General features: G+C 41.8%; 1 protein-coding gene across 1 annotated transcript; it reads left to right on the forward strand.

The window, feature by feature from the left end:
• The first annotated feature begins 17,770 nt into the window (after positions 1-17,770).
• On the forward strand, positions 17,771-19,705 carry sox8 (SRY-box 8). Its single transcript, NM_001303315.1, is given in 3 exon segments — positions 17,771-18,186; positions 18,561-18,796; positions 18,954-19,705. Coding segments are annotated over 3 exon segments (1,404 nt in total).
• Positions 19,706-20,391: the final 686 nt, after the last annotated feature.

Consider the following 20,391-nt stretch of genomic DNA (forward strand, 5'->3'; position numbering starts at 1 on the left):
GGACCGAAGGGAGGCGGCTCCCTCAGGAAGCAATTAGCTGTGTTGGACCAGTTGCTAATAAAACACTTGGGTTACAAGCTACCCACAACCCAGCCAGGCCAGGGGACCCATGGTACTCTCTGAATGTGTGTGTGTGTGTGTGTGTGTGTGTTGAAGCCTAACAGGTAGGCTGAGAAGGCTACTGTAGCAGCAGCTACAGCAGCAGCAGCCGTAATACTTCATCCCAAAATCTATATTTTGAGCGTTTGTAGACATGAAAGATGGCTATAAGAGTTTGTCATATGGTCAACTTGTATTATGTCAGTTTTCACAGTGAAAGAAGACATGTCTCAATCCACTACTGGAGTATCATCATTCCTCTGCTCTCCATCATTGCCCAGTATGTTCCAAATAGCCATAGTTTTACAGAAATATTCCTCAGTACTCTCGCTCTGTGTCACAGTATAGCCTTCATTCAACCACAGAAGTTCTGCCATAAACTGTCTTCATTTTGACAAGATAATGAATTCAAAATATACATACGAACAGACAACAGACAAGATGATTATGCAGAAGTAGAAGTCTGAGAAGTTTCTTTGCCATGAAAACCTGTCACTGTTGGTATTCATTGTAACCAATATAATTCGAGCTGACCACAACCGTTCCTCATGAAGAATGAAACTACAAACTCTGAACGGCCACATTTCATGAATGGATGGAAGTATTTTATTTGTGTCCTGCAATCATGTGATTATAATGCACATTTACGAAATGCTGATAATCAAGTTTCTGTCCAGATTTTTTTTCCTCAAATTGTAAAAAGAATTTCATGATAAAGTCATCAAAAAGAAAACACAACTTAACGTTTCCATCCACTCCGGTTATGTTAGCATTAGGAGATGACCGCATCAAGGTAAACAGTGCTAATTCAGTCGGATGTCAAAACTCAAACGGTTAAAAATGACGTGGAAAACATGATGGAAATATGGCAGTCGACACAAATCTGATGTTTTCTGCTGCCATTTTTCATCTCTTCAGTAGATGTTTCGTTTTCACGATGTCATGTTTTATGTATGTTGATGATTCATTTGATGAGTTTGTTTCAACGCATTTATTTTTTTCAACTTTGTTACCTCAGCCTAACAATATTTGGTAGAAATGCACGTTATGTTTACAGTACAACAATGTTAAAACACTTTAGACCGCTGAACACTTCGTATCAAATCTTTAGCAAGTAAATATTAATGAACAACCCAAAGTTCACTCAAAGTTAATGTAAAGACAAAATCCTGATTGGAGTCCTGAATGTGTCATCCAGATGAGTCCACTTCAAATCAGTTAGAAGAGCACAGACAAAACAGACATCTCTCCTATAAAACAATAATAATCAAAAAAATCTAACATTGGCAGAAACAGTTTCATTTCAAGAAGCTTATTGAGAAAATATGTTTTTAGGGCCTTTAAATCCTGCAGGGGCTATGTGTTCGGTACTTTTCAGTGCTGTGTCACTTGAAGACTGTTTTGTTGTGTTCTCTATACTCTCTACATTATTTATGACATATGGTTATAAAACAGAACCGTGAATTAAATAAAAAGGAAATGCAAACCTAGTCACAACAAATGAAAATATCAGGAAGCTATCAAAGAACAAAAAGTAAAAAATAAGAGTAAACTAAATTTGACCAACCAAACCATCGAACAAAGAGGGTGTTCCTATGATTAAAAGCCATTGCCCTAGTAGGGAGCTTGTATAGTCCAGAATAAAGTGGCTAACAGCCACTAAGAGGATCCCAAAAAAACACCTCTTGCGGTGTGGCGAGCACAGCGTTAGATTAGGTTTCAGCTCAGCAACGAGGCCCTGCCAGAGCACAGACTCTAGACACAACAAAACCAGCCCATTTAGGAAACAAAGCCCAAGAATCACCACTTCAAACTCTTCCCCGGGGTGGGGGGAAGAGACAGGGTGAGAAGAGATAGAGGGAGAGGAGAGAAAGAAAGAGGAGGAGGACATGGATATAAGTGGAAGCACATTGACAAGCTGTAGACAGCAAGCACTTCTTTGCATGTTTAATGCCCAGTCAAGCTTCCAATATTTAGGAGGGATCTGTTGAAAAGATTGGTTACTGACTATACACACGAGACCCAAAAACTCCACTTGATGGATTTTCGTAATGGATTAGTCTCAACAAAAGATCCCATTTTTCAGATTTGGAGGAAGGTGTTAACGTGTGAGCATCATAAACAAAAGACCATTTGGCTGAAAAATGCTAAACACTGCTTCTCTGAAGGAATGACTGGACATCTCATGTAATAACACTCTAACTAATGGTTCAATATTTATGGCATCCACAGTATTTGATGACATAGTGTTTACTCATCATCATCATTATTATTCTATACTCAAAGCCTACATGCTTGAAGAGAAAAGTGATCTAAGACACTAATCAGTGATTTTATTTTAAGCATAAAAAACATCAGATAGCCCAGTGCTTTTTTTTTTCAGCCTTCTTAAAAAGTTGGCTCCTTGAAAGATCTTGAAGATCTATTATTTTCATTATATATTTTTATTCTGTTACATAAGATTATTTATTTGCCATGTAGCACAAATTAGTCTGCTTTGGCAGTGAGATCCCTCTGACGGAAAAGAATGATGTGGAAAATGTAGAGGCATTAGTGCAGTGAAAATGAGCGTTTGACTTCTCGAGTAATGTCACGGTGGTCAATTCAAGTGATTACTGAAAAACATGAAGCATTTGGATGTACGGGCCAAACGCAATTAGTCATAACAGACACACGCGAACACAAAGGGAGTTTACTAAATCAAGTCTGAGCCTGACCGGCCAAACTCTGTAAATGTAATATACCTTTGGAGTCTTCCAGAAATTGTCAATAAATCAGAAAAGATGTACAAGTGAAATGAGCCGGCAGTGAGGAGGATAAGCAAAACCCAGGTACACTTTCGACATCCACATCTGACGTTAATTGAAAACCTTCCTTCGACTTGGCAGACGGAGCAAACAACATTCGAATGCGGCTGAACTCCAGACAAATCTGTTTGCTTTCAGCTGTTTAGACTACACCACGGCTGGCCATATTACCTGTTTCCAGAGTTATGCACAAACACAGCAGGCTAAGCTTGAGTTAATTCCTCCAACAGAGTGAGGATGATTGCGCATCTCTCAACTGTGGTGTGAAGTCATTTGTTGTGGGAAAACATGTATGTATGTTTTATTGCACATGGAAACTGAGGTGTGTCTGCATGCCAGATTTTCACACGCTGTGTGGTCCTGCCTCGAGAGGTGAAGGAAGAAGAACCTCACCCTTCGTCAACAGAACCGGAGAGTGTGTTCTCTGGAATCTCGGTGGAGTGCTGATCTGCTTTTCCCAGAGAATGACTCAACAGAGAGAGTGAGTGAGAGTGTGTGTGTGTGTGTGTGTGAGTGAGAGAGAGAGAGAGCAGGAAACTAGTCTCTACGCTATCAGACCTGAGGGAGCCAATGGCAGGCCAGATATCCCCAGGAAGGCGGGTTTAACAGAAGAGATGAGTCAGCAAATGTAACCAAGGATGCAATCACTATGTCAATAGCCGGATGATTTAACAATAAAAACAGAGAAAATGTTCTGATGTCCAAAGATGAGAGGAGTATGAGGGAAAGGGGAAGACCCAAGGAGCGGTGAGAGCAGTGGGAAGGTGGGGGAATGATCTAGGGAATTCTCCATCCACATCCTTTTTTTTTTTTTTACTGAAGCAATTTGGGTCAGGCGTGCCCTCCCCTCCTCCTTCTCCTTCTCCTTCTCCTCCTCCTCCTCCTCTCCTGGCCTGAAGGGTCTCCCCAGCACACATGTTCACTCTGCGGCCAGCTTACAGTGATTAGCCAGGCCTTCCTCTCTGACAGGTGCACCGTCACGCTCTCACAAGCCCCCCTGCTCCGCCACAACAGATACAGGATACACTTGGTTCATCCCTCAGCCAAGTTCATCACACACCAGCAGTTAGGCATTCATTCAGAAGAGATGATAGATAGACAGTCAATCATATGTAGCCAGTAAGAGAATTGGGCAATACGCAGATGTTAGACAAAATATTGCTGTCCATTTCATTCCAGATGATGCTTTCGTATATAAGCACTGATATGAACCCCCAATATATCTTCCACAATTTATAGTCTTTGGGTTAACCACAGCCAGTGGCATTTCCTCTAGAGGAATCACACACAGCCAATATAAATTACCAACTTGAATGTTAAAACATTCAAATAAAACAGATATTAGACAGACCACATTATGTTTTTTGAGTTGAAAGCTAAAGAGCTTCGCCTTTTTCTCCAATTTAAATGGCCTGTAATTACTTTCAGTCTCAGGGAATCAACTTTGGTTTTTACAGTTGTAAGCACTTAAGGAAAATTATATTCTTGGCACCTGAATTCCACTGTGGCACATGCTTTGCTTCCCAGGTCCACACCAGTCTGATCGAAAAAACACAGGCAGCAGCGGCAGCAGCAGCAGCGCTGTGGCAGTGTCGGTGTTTGGCAGGCAACATAATGCAACAAAATGCAGAGAAGCCATAAGAATCGTTAAAAAAAGAAAAGAGAAAAAAAAATCCAGACATGCCGTCTGTCTGCTTTCCTATTTGCATTCTAGATTCTGCAGTATAGTGTGACGCTGCTTACTGGGGAGGTGGGTGTAAAATAGGAGTTTTATGGTTAAGGAATTAAAGTAAAGAAAAAGAATAATAGTGATTATAACAAGAAGGGATAATAGCGCTGAGCGCCAGATGACGACAGAAGAATGTACAGATACCATCCAACTCTGGCGCTTGGTGAGCATGCAACACACTTTCAGCTGAATAGGATTATATATGGAAAGGAGATGCAGTTGGACAAGCAAGCACAGGCACCAAAATATAGCAGGTTCCTGATCATTTAAATATACATTTGCACATGTATGTTCACTATCTGGTCACCATATTTTCATGTTGTGCATGAAATCCAGTCAGTGAAATGTAACTCAAATTTAAACATTAAGTTAAATTAGAGTTTTTTTTAAGTCAGACATCATAGTCAACAAGTTGCTTTGCTTTGTATCATTTCTTGATTATGGTAACAAGGGTTTTAAACACTAAATGCTTACTAGGGTAGATTTGTTTGAGTTAATGACAGGTCTGTTTACATGTTCCTCTTCCAGCTTGCCTCAGTGTCCATGCATGAAGAGAGGACACGCTTTAGTTCACCTCTGGATTGCTTTTACCACTTACAAAAGCACCTTCAAATGTCCAAAATGTCATTTTAAAGAGTGTCCAAGTGAGCTTTGGTAAGTCAGCTTCCTCAGTTGAAACTGTCCTGCAAGATGCAAATTTTCATTTTTGCATCTTATTTTGCATTCAAAACTTCCCAGTTTGTCATGGCAGCTGGCTGGAAAACATACTGCATGATGTAGGCCAGAAAAGAGAGAGTGGTAGCTTTGAATAACCAAATAAGTTCAGTTCAGCTCTGTGAATTTTTTTTTCATATGGCCCAGGCCTTTTTTCAATGCAAAGTGGCCCACTTGGAGCGATGCCTATCGCTACACATGTTGGTGTGGCTGCTGAAAAATAGGGAAATGAATGGTGCAGATATGACAGTTAGCTGGGACATGCACTTCCCTGTTCTGCTGAAGTTCAGTTTGGTTGTTTGCATGTTTTGGTTTTTTTTTCACTTAAGTGTACAGGGTCACACACACAAGAACAAAAACAAGTTAGGAAATTAGGAATTAGGAAACCATTTTCTGTGTATGATATTATATGCAAGGCTTTGCACTTTCTGACCACCTCTCTCTCACACACATACATATAATCACGCACATGCACAGAATATAATTCTGGCTTGTTTGTGCTGTTGTCTAAACATAAAATCCTTGCGGACCCCCCCCCCCCCCCCCCCCCCCCCACCCACCCAGCTCCTAACCCCAACCCCCCAGCTGTGTCCCAGGGAGGTGAAACCCAAACCAGAGCTCTCTCAACTCCTCAACCTCTCAACACATTCTCAGCACTAGCCTTTGAAAATAAACCACGCCGGCAAGCCCCTGTCTCAAACTCTCGCCTCATATGCGAGCACACATGCCCCACACTCCACTGGGAGCTCTTTGGAGACTTCCCCGCCGCTGTTCCAGGAAGCAGATGTGAGAATGGCGGCAATCAGGCATGATGCTTCACTAGGCAATGTGGAGCCCATTACTCTCGCAGTGAAGATATGGAGGGAGAGGTGAGATGTGGCACATCTTCTGCTGTTGCCTAGAGTTGGTTGAGATGACACAGCGCAGCATCTGATCAGTGCCATATCACCAACATATGGCTTTTGTTTTGTCAAACTACATAAACATGGGTTGGATGCAGACTGCGGGGCTTAGACGAATTTTATATGACAAATGAATTGGTGTAAATGAATGTAAATGACAGCGATGGCAGAGTAATTGGCCACAAGAAAAAAAAAGACAAACCACTCAAACAATAACTTCCACACACCCACGAGTGAGCACAGAGTTGATGAAATATTTAGTGATTTGATATAGACCAGTGACACGTTCATGCAGCTTCCCACACTCTAAAACATGTGGAGGGATGGAGCTCCAGATGGCTAGAAGTCTGCATTTTCTGAGATCCACCTTCTAATGATGATCTCTCTCACACTTCCACACAAACTGCAATCTGAGCTAGCGAGGGACCATGAATGTGTTGTTTCTGCAATATCAGATGAACCAGGGTGACTGATAAGAAAATGAACAATAACCTGGAGCACCGCATGAAGAGTGGGAGCTGTGTTTTCCCCTCTTGGTTCAAGGGGCAGTGGGTCTGTCTGTGGGGTGAAGCCCGCGGGGTGCAAGTGACAGGGCCGTGATGGAACTGATATCACATCACTGAACTGCCTCAACAAAGCTGCAGCCGCATGAATGGCGGAAGACGGCTGACCCATGAAAAGAATTAAAGTCATTCAGCAAAGAAATGAGTTATCCTGGCGACATATTGTCAGTGGAAATACTTTTTTCTACTCTAGAGAGCTAGAGGGAAAATGGACACACTCTATGCTATTAAAGAGAAAAACTGCCAAGATAAGGATGAACTATGAAGCCGACTGCCTTCAGAGAGAGAAAGAAAAAATTAGACACACACACACATACACACACACACACACACACACACACACACAGTTAGCGAATTGATAGAGGTTGCTGGTTTCTTGCGTTATAAAAAGAGAGGACATACTGTACAACAGGGATTGTCAGTCAGCGTGCTTGCTCGCAGGACTTTTAACTAGTGATAGGGATGTCGGCAAGTATTTCAAGGCAGGAATACTAAGTGTGTTAGACAGTGGGCTCTTTCAGGGTACAGCCATGTGGGGCATAGTGTGTATGAAATGACATTCAAGCATTTTCAGGGTAAGACAGAAGGACTTATTATCGACATTGCTAACTTATTGCTCACATGAAGGGGGATGGGCAAACGGAGGTGTGGGGGAGGGAGCCATGTGCGTCAAAACTCGGGTAAAGGATACAGAGGGACTTCATAAAAAAGGAACATATATTACAAAGCCGAAGAATAGTTCACAAAGCCCACAGCTTTCCGTACGGTCCAACTCCTTCGCATCTCATTAGCATATTGCTTTTATGATTATCAAAAAGCTTGTTTATGGAACATGACGGCAGAAAGAAAACATATGCAAAGTTAATACGAAAATTCATCCATATTTTGGTTGGTGTTTCCAGAGAATGCATGTGTAAAAAAAAAAAAAAAAAAAGCAGCAGTCTGGAGCTGGAGCTGATTATGGGTGAAGATTGAGACGATAAAGCAAAGTGGGAACATCGTTTTTTCATTTTTCAACTTCAATACCGCTTCAGTTACTCAATGTTTTTATGCATTAAATTTTTTTTTTATTTATCTGTGCATTTTATGTCACATTGGTCCAGCATGGTGTCCCCTGCAGAGAGGATGGTGTGACATCTTATCCGCCTCAAGAACACTGGCCTGGAGGACTTCCTCTCCTCTCTTTCATTCCTTTCCTCTCTCCATCTCCTACCACCTCTTTTTGAGCTGCACAAAGCCGGATGAGGGTCATCTTACCAATGTCCCCATTGCAATGCAGAAATCCAACATTTTGGCAGCACCCTGACCCGTTAACATCTTAACTTCACAAAGCTGACAGGATCTTCCTCTGCTTTCTGCAACACTTTGACTGCCCTTGTTGTAACTGCTGTTAATAAAATCACAAAATGAGGCTGCGAAGCCTCAACTTCGTATCAGCACAAGGCCTTAGTGAGGCAGCACTTGTATGTTTGTGTGTTGTTGTAATTATTTGTGTTGCTTTTTCTAACTTTCTGCCAACATTCTCCCACCGCATGAATGATTCCAGTGATGCACACTTGTTTGAGTGGGCAGTATTTCCACTGAGGCAGTCCTTTGACATGTGCATATTGCCGTATTGCTGTTTTGTGGGTGTTACTGTGTTTGTATTTTGACATGGTATAATGTTTGTTTGTGTGTGCGCTGGGGTGGGGTAGGGGTGCTCGAAGGATGTATGTGCCTGTGTGTGTGTGTGTGTGGGGGGGGGGGGGGGAGGGGAGGGAGTGAGGCACAGCTCTGCAGCCTGATATTCTGGGAACGGCAGGGTGGCGTTGTTGACCCACCTGCTCCCTTCTCTCTTCAGCTGGATCTAGTCGAATTTCAGCAGCTGCATCCCCTCACAAAGCACCTCTTTGTAATCTTCCCAAGGCGCACACATACAACTGCAACCAGGAGAGGAGAGAGGAAGGAGGAGGGAAGATGGACAGTGGAGACAGAGAGAGAGAAACTGTTCTGCTTAGTGTGCACAGTGTCACTGGCAGATGATACTGTGTCTTTAAGTAAAGTTACATACAGTAGCAGGCGCTCTTATATTGGAATCATGCTTTTGCCACCATAAATAACATGACCATACACTTGAACTTGCACATATGCATGTATGCAAACGCTGACCGCATGGTTTGACAAGTGAATATTATTTAAATGAGCAGTTCAAAAGGTGTATGCAAAGCATCTTTTATGCTTCAAGAAATTAATGCCCTAAAAAAGAAAAAGAGAAAGCAACAAGCTGCCTCACAGAAAGAAAGTGACAAGAGCTGAAAAGTGTGGCCCATTTGTTTCCCATTAGTAAAATTCCCCCCTTGCATTCTCACTTGCAATGTAACCTCTGGAATATGCTATGTCACATACATGTCATTTTGCACAGAAAAAAAGCAATATGTCTCATGTCTCATATCACCATCTCAGCCCACAAAGCCAGTTTAGTTTAAGCCCTGCTCTCCGGAATTCACATCCCAAAAGCAAGGTCCCGTTCCCCCCCATCCTGTCTCCAGCGATCGGCCCCTGTGGCCCTAACCCAGACTCACTGGTGGCAGAGGAAAAGAGACGTCATTAGGAGATTAACTACAGCAGCCCACTTTACTGCCATCATAAATATATGTACCTGAGTTTGAGGCCATAAATGCAAGCAGAAATCGGGCTGTTTGGGTGTGGGGCCGAGGTCATTGGTTCTGATTAAATTTGGTACCAATTTATCCAAAAGCACAGGAAGTCATATGTGGACAACTCATGGGTTACTTAAAGGGTCTGTGCTGCATAGATACACAAACATAAATGCGAACATACACATATAAATAGAGTATATAAACAATTTCTCCAATTATGAGGATATTGGCTGTTTTACTGTTAGATGCATAGTCCAGCTTTACAGAGTCATATCATTGTCAAATTATAGATGATGAATTAATCCTCCAAACCAAACATAGGGACCTTAAAGCTCTAAAGTATGAATGCAATAATCAGTCAAATAAATCAACGATGACATATTCTTCATATAATCCATAAAAGAAAGTTGAGTTTTGCAGAGTACCATAAAGCAGCATCTTGTTAAATGAGGGACCCTGTAGCTCAGTAGATTTATATTCAGTGTTAAATGTAGCCAAAGCTGTCCCAGGGGCTGCCATTAGTAGACACAAGAGGTAGATGGAAGAGGGGTGGGGGTTGCTTAATATTCCTTCAATTTGGCTAAAATAAGCAGAATAGTTCAATTGAAATGTTTGTCAGAAAAATGAAAACATACTGGAGGAAGTGATTGTGTGTGTGTGTGTGTGTCTGTTCTCTCTAGTCTACTTGTTCAGAGAGACAATCCAAGGTGAGTGGAATCAAATGTTGATTTGATCATCTTCAGCAGATATGCAATTTCATCTGTGCACTGATAGTCCTTAGAGCCGAACAGAGTCACCAGTCAGTAGAGGTTAAACACTCTGCCAAAGGTGATCCTGTCACCCAAACTGATCTGAGTCTTTCTGTGTAACTCTCTGAAATCTCTGTATTTGTGTTATTTAACAGAAACAACACAAATCTGAGAGCTAACCCTGGTTAGGATTAGTATGAATACACAGCAGAAGGTGGAGGAGAGCGCTACATTTCCATAATAGTTCTAGGGAAAGTTAAATTCCTCTGTGAATGAAAAAGGTCAGACTTTGTGGTTCATTGAAAAGACTCTTTATATCCTTCGTGTTACAGAAGTACTTCCGTGGTCTCTTTTGTCCCTAGCTGGAGCTCTGCACCTCTTTAAAGCGAACAGGAAGTGACCTTAGTGATCTTGGACTCCCACACCATATGACCTGTAACTGTGCACCACCATGCCGTCATAGCCAAAACTCAACACAACACACCAATAAACTCAATACAAATAACCTGCTTTAGTTCAGTTTACATGTTGATTTACCCATGAGTGCTTTAAGTTGAGTTTTTTATTTGCCTTTGTATATATAGCACCTGAAATGAGCTTGTTGCTATGCGTGCTTGGACAGTCAGGCAAACAGTTGGAAATAGTGAAGTGGTTACCAGGAAATACCCTGTAACTACAGTAGAAAACGGTTAACAAGTGCTTCCTTCTTTTCCTACCTGAGGCAAGAGATGTGTGAGTAACAGTTGGCAGCAAAATCATAAACTATACTATACATAAAAAATGTCGTGTCCAGTCACGACAGGTTCCACAATATTAAATACAATGAAAAGTCAAAAGCATCACATGTCCTGAATTAAACCGATTTTAACGAGACGCTCTAGTTTATATTTTGGATATATTTACTGACTATCAACAACAAGCTTGATGTTAGTTCCAGTGACTTAATCCTGTTCACACACCCTCCAACTTGGAGCAAAACCAGCTGATTCCTAAATGTAGGCTTATTAATTATTGGATAATATTAGCAAGCAAGCCAGTAGCTATCACATGCCTCCTCTTTTGGTAGAGGCCTCTCCACACCGTCAGCCCCTGCACCAACCTAGAGCATACCATGCTGTATGAATTAACCAAATCTAAATGCAAAATCTCCCGTTGACCAGCCATGGACTACGGAACACCAAGTGACAGATCGCATAAGCTCTTTCATGAAGTGAAAGTAAATGATATCTTAGCTGAAAAAAAGAAATAGTGGAGAAAAAAAACTGCAATGCTAAGCTACATGTACATTTCCATGGTGATGACATGTCAGGCACCATGATTTAATTTGATCTGTACTGTGTCTAACTGTGTCTGTACATGGTGCTAATCTCTGGATAATGTTGCAATGCTGGTTTCTCTGGTCGGTAAAGCGGACCCTGATGGGTGTTTATAGGGGTACAAGGATACGCGTTGACTAAAAACAGCATGTATGGGGAGTGGAGGAGGAGGAGGATGGTGAGGGCATTGTATTTCTCTAGCTTCGAGCATTCCTCCTTCGCCATCCTACCCATAAACTAATGTACTTTAATTTATAACAAAGATCCATTTGCATATGCTGTTTATGCAATGTGTACAAAAGTGATGCAATATTTTTTACAACTATCCTGCGGGGGAATCAACTTTGATCAAACGCTAAAGCACTAACCAGTTTTCAATTGCACAGTTAATTTATCAACATCAACCCAGAGAAATGATTTCTGGGCTCTAACATCATATAATACATTACAACACTGATTCAGATGATTGCAACACACTCTGCCTCTTCATGTGGTTAGCAGCAGGTGTGCCGATGTGTTTTTCAGTGCAGTGTTTCGAGCTTACAGACAGACTGGAGACAGACAGACTAACGGCTGCTCGTAAACATTGAAAGTCTTGGCCAGTACACTGAAATGCCTAATTGGTGAATTTGATCCACCTCACCAATAATCATTTTAATAGCTTATAAATTATCCTGTTATATATGAATTGTACACAAGAGATTTAGGTTTCATACTGTGCGCACTGTGCTCACTTGCTACACACTTGTATGTGTCAACATGTGTATGCACGTGCACGTTTGCTCAGTCTTGCGCTCGTATAAGGGACATAAAAAAACAAGCAGCGCAAATGGATTTTTATTCTTGCTTTAATTATCCGCAAATAAAAACAATCCACCACAATTATCTTAGCGCTGTGAGGCAAAGTCCCCGCAGCCAGACAAGTCCTCTAAATAGTCTTGCTTTTGTGTAGCGGCCTCCCATTTCCCGTAAAGTCAAGGGGTGGGCTCTCTGTTCTCTCTCGCCGCCCCTGAGCCCTGTCCTAAATGTCTACATGTCCCGCACCATCTAATTCACAGGCAAATTAGGGAGATGATTTATGAGAATCAAGGATCAAAAAAGGAGACAATGTGGAAGACTGAGCACACCGCAAGTTTTATGCAGAACATATGCCGTGAAGATGAGAGGGAAGAAAGACAGAGAGAGGGGGGTGTAGATCAGAAAGGGTAGGGAAAAAAAGAACCCACATACACCCACGCTTCTCTTGGGACAACTCTGGGACAAGATACACCATGGGAAGTGTCATCCCTGCTGAACATCTTAGCATTTATGTTGTCATGTCAGAGGAAAATAAGCAAGAATAGACATTTTTCAACACGGAAGATTAAATGGAAGCTCACTGATCTGTTATAATATTAAAAGCTTTACCTTTAGGCAATGTTCAAGGTTTATGTTAACAGCTAAAACCATAATGCACTTCACAAATGTACACGTAGTTCTTGCACGTGTACTCTGTGTACTACACTGTGTAGCTGAGTTACACAACTAAGATACCTACTGACAGTTAGCAGATCAAAGATTTACAGGCAAGCCTTGGGGAAACTCCAGGGAGAATGGCTTAACATAATCATTCCTGACCTGCTACTACAGCAGTTTCCAAAACCTGTCTGTCCATAATCTCTGGTTCATATGAACATACAGAACTATCACACGCAAAACCGCCACCTCACAAAACAGTTATGTGTCAGGGAGAAAACACAGCAAATAATCTGGAAACACTTGAGCTTTTTTATACTCCTGACATTAAAAAACGAGTGTGGCCCAAGGCCAAACACACCCTGAGACGTTTTGGACTAATTGTTTCCTTCAGTTTCAAACACTCCCCTTTCAATCTAAACTCCCTTCATTCCCTCCTCACAGTGCAAAACCTCCCCTCCACCTCTCTGCGTCTACTAATAGGTTTAAATAAAACCTGCAATTGGTCCAGTAAACCCCTCATTATGGTGTTTTAATGGAATGAATTTAGGATAGTGCGGGGTTAGGGGTCAATGGGAGGTCCTAACACACAGCAGCTGTCATGGGGGTTGGACTGTGATTAGAACCAGTGGAGTCAAACATCCCCGGGTCCTCGACCTCACTAAGTAGAAAACCTGGAAAATACATTTGGCCACAGACCAAAATGGAAAACATCCACCATCAAACTTCCAGGAGGGGGTGGGATGAGTAGAGATGGAACAGAAAGGAGGAGTAAGTACATCCATCACTGAGAGTTCACTTTAATGTGTGTGTGAACCTGACTGGAAAATCCTCTGAATATTTTCACCTAAAGATGTAACAATAACATGTCCTACAACTTCACCAGGGTTGTAAAATAGAGGATTTTCTACATATTCTGTCTAAAACCTGCGTCCTCGCCTTCCAGTTGCATTTGCTGCAACTGTAAATTTTGCACTAATTACCTTCTCTCTGAGTGTGTGAAACCAAAGATAGAAGTGGTTTGGTTGATGTGGCTCAGGGGTGAAATATGGCTTGTTAGCAGCCCAGGAGTTTGTTCCACATGTGGTTAGGCAGTGGTTGGGATCGTCTGGGTGAGAGGGAGGGCATGCCAGTCTCCACAGTTCAGCAAGTTTACACCGCCACAGTGTGCAATCAGTGAGATTATTTAACAGAATGAAGGCCTGCTGTTTGGGTTAGGGTTAGAGCGATGTGGTGGCTGCAGAGACATGGGTTTCCACAGTTGTTCCTCATGTGGAAAATATAGTATAAATTCTATCAGGATTCTTGTGGTGCAGGATTCATACATCACACACACAAATATATGTTTAGATTAAATATATGTCTTAACATGCAATGTTTTGTTGGACGCATAGCAGGCATCTATCCGACTTTACTTTTTCATTAAAGTGACCTCTCAGATTCACATCATCCTAACACATCTAAAACTCCTTTCTAAACTGTACAATGCCCTGGCAATTCATGCCAATTTAGCTGCTCAACATACTCTGTCCAATAACTTGGCTAGAGTGGAAGAAATGTGCCTAAGTGCATTAAAAGACAGAAGCAGAGACCAAAGCGGGCAAGATTCCTGTGGGTGACTGTGTAATTTAATTTTGTATGCACATTAGAAGCCAGAGAATATAATTTACATGTGGGGCAGAAGTGACTAGGGCCCAGGAGAAATGGGCTAACATGCTCTGCTAAGGCCCGGAAAAAAAAAAAATCTGAAAATCTTTACCCTTTCCTTTGAGATGCATCTTGCAAAAATAGGAAAATTAAAACCTTCCTTTCATTCTTTGGGACACTTTAGGTTCATGCGCGGTTACCTCTCCTCTGTTGCTCCTTCCTTTTCTAATCAAGAGCCCAGAGCCCACAAACTCTGGCCAGAGTTTCTCCCCACAATACAGGGAGGCATGAAGGGGGGAAGGCTGGAGTCTGTTTTAAGTCTGTCTCTGTCTCTTTACCAAGAAACTGAGACTGTCTCACTGCTTGGTAGGGCTCCACGGCAGCTGTCACTCACATTGGGCTCATCCTGATTCATCTTCAGGGTCATCCTACCTGAGATAAGATGATCTCTTCTTACTATTGCATTAAAGCGGCTGACTTTGTTTCTATTGAACCAATAATCAACCTCCAGCTATTAAAACGATGTACAAGTATGTGTTGTTTACCTTCTCCAATAAATACAAACCAAATGAAGCACTTTTTGAACTATGACACACTGATTTGATTAATATTGATTCGCCTGTTTGTTTGTCTGTCTGTCGGCAGGATACCTCAACCCTGACAGAAGGATTTCCATGAAATTTAGTGGGGAGACAGGACTTGAGCCAGGAACAGTTGATTCTGTTTCAATGGTGATTGGGAACAGGGATTTCCAGCATTACATGTGACACACACCAAAAAAGATTTAATTACAAATCCAAAGGGAATGTTAAAAGGATCAAAAACACTATTTGATTCATGTGTAAGTGACAGGAATTATGTCTTGTGTGTTGCAACAAATTGGTAAATTAATGGAGGTTTGTACTCGCCGAGGGCTTTTTAGTTCATTATCAAATTTAACACTAGCCACATGTCAGGTGAATGTGAATCAGACAGACTTGTAATATGAAGCCTAATGTTACAAAATCTTAAAATGTTTCTGTTTAAGTATAATATTAGAAGTTCATGCGCGCTTAACAATTCTACACATCTGAGTCTCATACATGCACACACACACACACACACACAGTAAATACTTCTCCATGTGTGGAGCAGGACAAGAAAGAAGCCAGAGTTATGTTTGACAACTAGCCGCTGTCCTGTCTGTCTGTTCACACACACACACACACACACACACACACACACACACACACACACACACACATGCACTGAACTTGACCCAACCGAGCACTGTGACAGCAGCTGTTAGAAGGAAAAAAAAAAAGGCGGCTCTGGACCGACCGAAGTAGCACTTTCATTTTATCACTTGTGATTTTCAAGAAAATTATTTTGTATTAAATGTTTGACACATCAAAATGCCCTTAGCTTCTTAAGGCTGTTGTTGATAACAGCACAAACAATGAAAACTTCTTACCTTACTGTGCAAGCCATCGCCTTCCCTGCTGTAAACTCTGCATGTAAAAGACAAAAATCTCTATTATTTCCACATTACAAATTCTCTTCTTCTCTCAGCTACCTGCAGTGTGAATGGAACAAAGCAAACTGCCGCTCAGCACAAACATACCTTGTCTTTTCACAGGAAGGCTGGTGATAAAAATCACCCCACAATACATGAATACAAAGACACCTTTAACAAAGGCAGTGATTCAGTCTACCCGCTTATCTCCTCTGCTCTTTATATCTTTACTGTCATAAAAAAAAAAAAAAAAACGCCTGCTTCACTGGCGATGAGAAGTGACTTATGGATCACAAACAGACTGTTGGGACAAGTTCCTCTTCTAAATTTGGAACATTTATCCAAAGCTATAATTGGGCCGTGGAGTTGGAGGGATTTTTTTTGTTACCGAATCAAACACACGTTTTGGTTAGAAGTTGGTTCAGGAGAGAAAGTATTTGTTTTGGAGTCATGGACATTTGTTTAGATTAGACAGGCAGGCACATTACAGGCTTAATATGACAGAAAAACACTGATGAGTGATTGTTATGATAGTGGGAGAGAGGATCATCCTGACTCTCTGACAATTTGCAACCCTGCTGCAAATTAGTTTGTTAGAAGCTCTGACAAATGCCATGTTTAACTGAATTACCAGATTTGTGCAATTTGAGATACTTTTCACATGATTTTCTGTTATCTAATAGAAAAAAACCCTGAATAACAAACATCATTTTACTTTCTTCATGGCAGATCTTATTCTGATGGTCGATTCTTGTTTGGATCCAGTTCACTTGGAGCAAAACTCAATCTTATTTCAATAAGAAAAGATAATATGATATTTGTCATTAACAAAACTATTTTTGTATTTTCATATTATATATTTAATAGTTTTCACTCTTGTTTGACAGTAACATATGTAAATTTACTTAATTATTTCCTGTCATGTCAAAATCCTTTTAAAGAAATAAAATCCTGTACAATCAACAGAAAAAATAATATACAATAAAATCTACAGCCATATTACAATAATCACATTGCCAAATGTTACTGTTAGTTTAGATGTTGACTTCTGCATGTATTTAACGATTGAGAATAGTTTTCTCCTAAATATTAGAACAATAATAAGCATCCAAAATATTTTTTAAACAAGAATGATTTCTGTACTAGCTAACGGCATTACGAAAGTGTGGCAGAATATCTGTTCGTCACACAACATATGCAGCTTTAATAAAACAGAACTGTGTCACCAACGAAAAAAAGAAAATCATTATAATAATGAAGCTCACATAAAAAGCCTGAACCAATGGTTGGGAAGTGGTGATTTGTTACAGCCAATCCCAGGCAGAGGGTGGAGTGACGATTTTAAAACTCCAACTCAAGTTGCTGTAACGTGTAGCTCCTCAGCTCACATACTGGACCACAACTTTCACGACTGCACCTCCCATGACAGCGTAGGAAAACAAGACTAACGAAGACAAACAAACAGGGAAACAGAAGGAAAACAACGGACTCACACTGACTGAAATTGTTGAAGGAATTTACTGTGGCTCACCGTGCGTAAAAGGCGCACTGGCCACTCTGCTGCGCGCTTGAATTCAGTGGTAACATTTGTTTTTTTGTTTTTTAATTGACGGTTACATTTTCGGATTTTTCATCCCCAAGGGGCTGAAGAAAAAATGTTAAAAATGACAGAGGAGCATGACAAGTGTGTCAACGACCAGCCGTGCAGTCCATCCGGCACAAACAGCTCCATGTCCCAGGACGAGTCCGACTCCGACGCGCCGTCCTCACCGACGGGCTCCGACGGTCAAGGATCCCTGCTCACCGGTTTGGGCAAGAAACTGGACTCCGAGGATGACGACCGGTTCCCAGCTTGCATACGGGATGCCGTCTCTCAGGTCCTAAAAGGATACGACTGGTCCTTGGTGCCCATGCCCGTGAGAGGGAATGGATCACTGAAGAGTAAACCTCACGTCAAGAGACCCATGAATGCGTTCATGGTTTGGGCGCAAGCGGCCCGCAGAAAGCTGGCGGATCAGTATCCACACCTGCACAACGCCGAGCTGAGCAAGACTCTGGGAAAACTGTGGCGGTAAGAGAAAATTATTTTGAAATTCATCATAAATGCAGGAATAAGGTAAAGAGTGTTTAGATTAATATTTTTAAAGAAAGGACATTGGGTGGTCATGGCTACAGATTTGGGCATGAAGTTACTAATTTCTTAAATTATATTTTAAGTTAACAGCTCTGGTAATTACATGTAAATATAAATATATTAAATAAAAAAAAAGATTTGGGTTGTTGAATTTACATAAGTTAGAAGACTTGTTAAAAAAAAATTATTTTGTCTTTGAAAAAAAAAAACTTTAAAAGTAACTTGGGCCATCTAAAAAATTTTCCACTTTCCATTTTTGTTTAGTTTGACTTCATTCATTTTAATGTTTGACTTTTTTTTCCCTATCATAGTTTGCTCTCAGAAAGTGAGAAGAGGCCATTTGTAGAGGAAGCAGAGAGGCTTCGGGTTCAGCACAAGAAAGATCATCCAGACTACAAGTACCAGCCCCGGCGACGGAAGAATGTGAAACCAGGCCAGAGCGACTCAGACTCAGGAGCAGAACTGGCACATCACATGTATAAAGCTGAACCAGGCATGGGAGGACTGGCGGGGATTAATGATGGACACCACCACCCTGAACATGCAGGTATGTTGTCACATTTAATTCAAGAAATAATGCATGGAACACAACTAGTTTGGGAGGTTTGTGTTAGGAATTAAATAGTGGTAGGCTGTAAATCATTTAAATCACTTTATATTTGTAGCAATGGCTTTATTTCTGTTTTTTTTTTAAATCATCTCAGGGCAGCCACATGGTCCCCCTACACCGCCCACTACTCCCAAAACAGACCTGCACCACGGGGTGAAGCAGGATCTGAAACATGAAGGCCGTCGTCTTGTTGACAGCAGCAGGCAAAACATTGACTTCAGCAACGTCGACATCTCAGAGCTCAGCACCGATGTCATCAGCAACATGGAGGCCTTCGATGTGCACGAGTTTGACCAGTACCTCCCGCTCAACGGCCACGCCTCAGGCTCCTCCACCCTGCCTTCAGAGCACAGCCACGGGCAGCCTCCAGCGCCTGGTGGCTCTTACACTTCCTCATACAGCCACGCCGGTGCCAACGGGTCAGCATGGAGCCGCAAGAGCACCATGTCCTCCTCTCCCTCTGCCAGCGAGGTGGGCCAGCATCGGCTCCACATTAAAACAGAGCAACTGAGCCCCAGCCACTACAGCGAGCACTCCCACAGGTCACCCTCACACTCCGATTACAGCTCCTACAGTAGCCAGGCCTGTGTCACCTCAGCCACATCAGCTGCCTCGGCTGCAGCATCTTTCTCCAGCTCCCAGTGTGACTATACTGACATCCAGAGCTCCAACTATTACAACCCTTACTCTGGCTATCCTTCTAGCCTCTACCAGTACCCTTACTTCCACTCATCCAGACGGCCCTACGGCAGCCCCATCCTCAACAGTCTGTCCATGGCTCCTGCCCACAGCCCCACCGCCTCCAGCTGGGACCAGCCCGTCTACACCACGCTGTCTCGGCCTTAAGGGGACAAAAAACAGTCAGTTCGCACCAGAGACTCTTTCAGATCGATGCACTACTAATGAAGGAAGTAAGGAGCAGGTGGAGAAGTGGGTGAAGGGGGTAGTAGGCTACCTGTGACCATTTGAACGTGAAAAACAAAAGAAAAAGTGCCTGCTGATTTTATACAAAGTTATATCGTCGTGATGAAAAGACACTTGTACAGACTTTTTACACAAAGACAAATTGTGTTGTTGGTGAGCCAAACTCCTCCATGAGGAAATGTCGCCTACGCCTACATCCTGTACATCCCCCTCCCATCTTTCCAGTTTAAGATTGCACGTGTGTGCACACTTGAGGTAAAGCAAAGGCCTGCCGTTGTGTAGGAGAGAATTGCTTTGGCTCATTTCTGTTGTGAAGCAGATGGAGAAACAGATACATTGGAGACGGGACCAATTATGTGAATTTGCAATAAAATTTACATTAATGGCCAGAGCTATATTGCAGCACATTTGGCCATTTGCATCAATGGATCAGTCTTAACTAAATGGCTCATATGAATCTTATAGTGTCATTTTGGCATAAAAGTCTTATATATATTTATGTTCATGCATTATTGGTTTCTTTTTTGTTCTTAAGTAGATAAACACATATAATGTGGGTTTGGTTATTTACAGTACTGTTTGGCTTTTAATGAAAATAAGGTAAATGA

This window comes from Larimichthys crocea, chromosome XII (assembly GCF_000972845.2).
Source record: "Larimichthys crocea isolate SSNF chromosome XII, L_crocea_2.0, whole genome shotgun sequence".
NCBI classification, from domain to species: Eukaryota; Metazoa; Chordata; class Actinopteri; family Sciaenidae; genus Larimichthys; species Larimichthys crocea.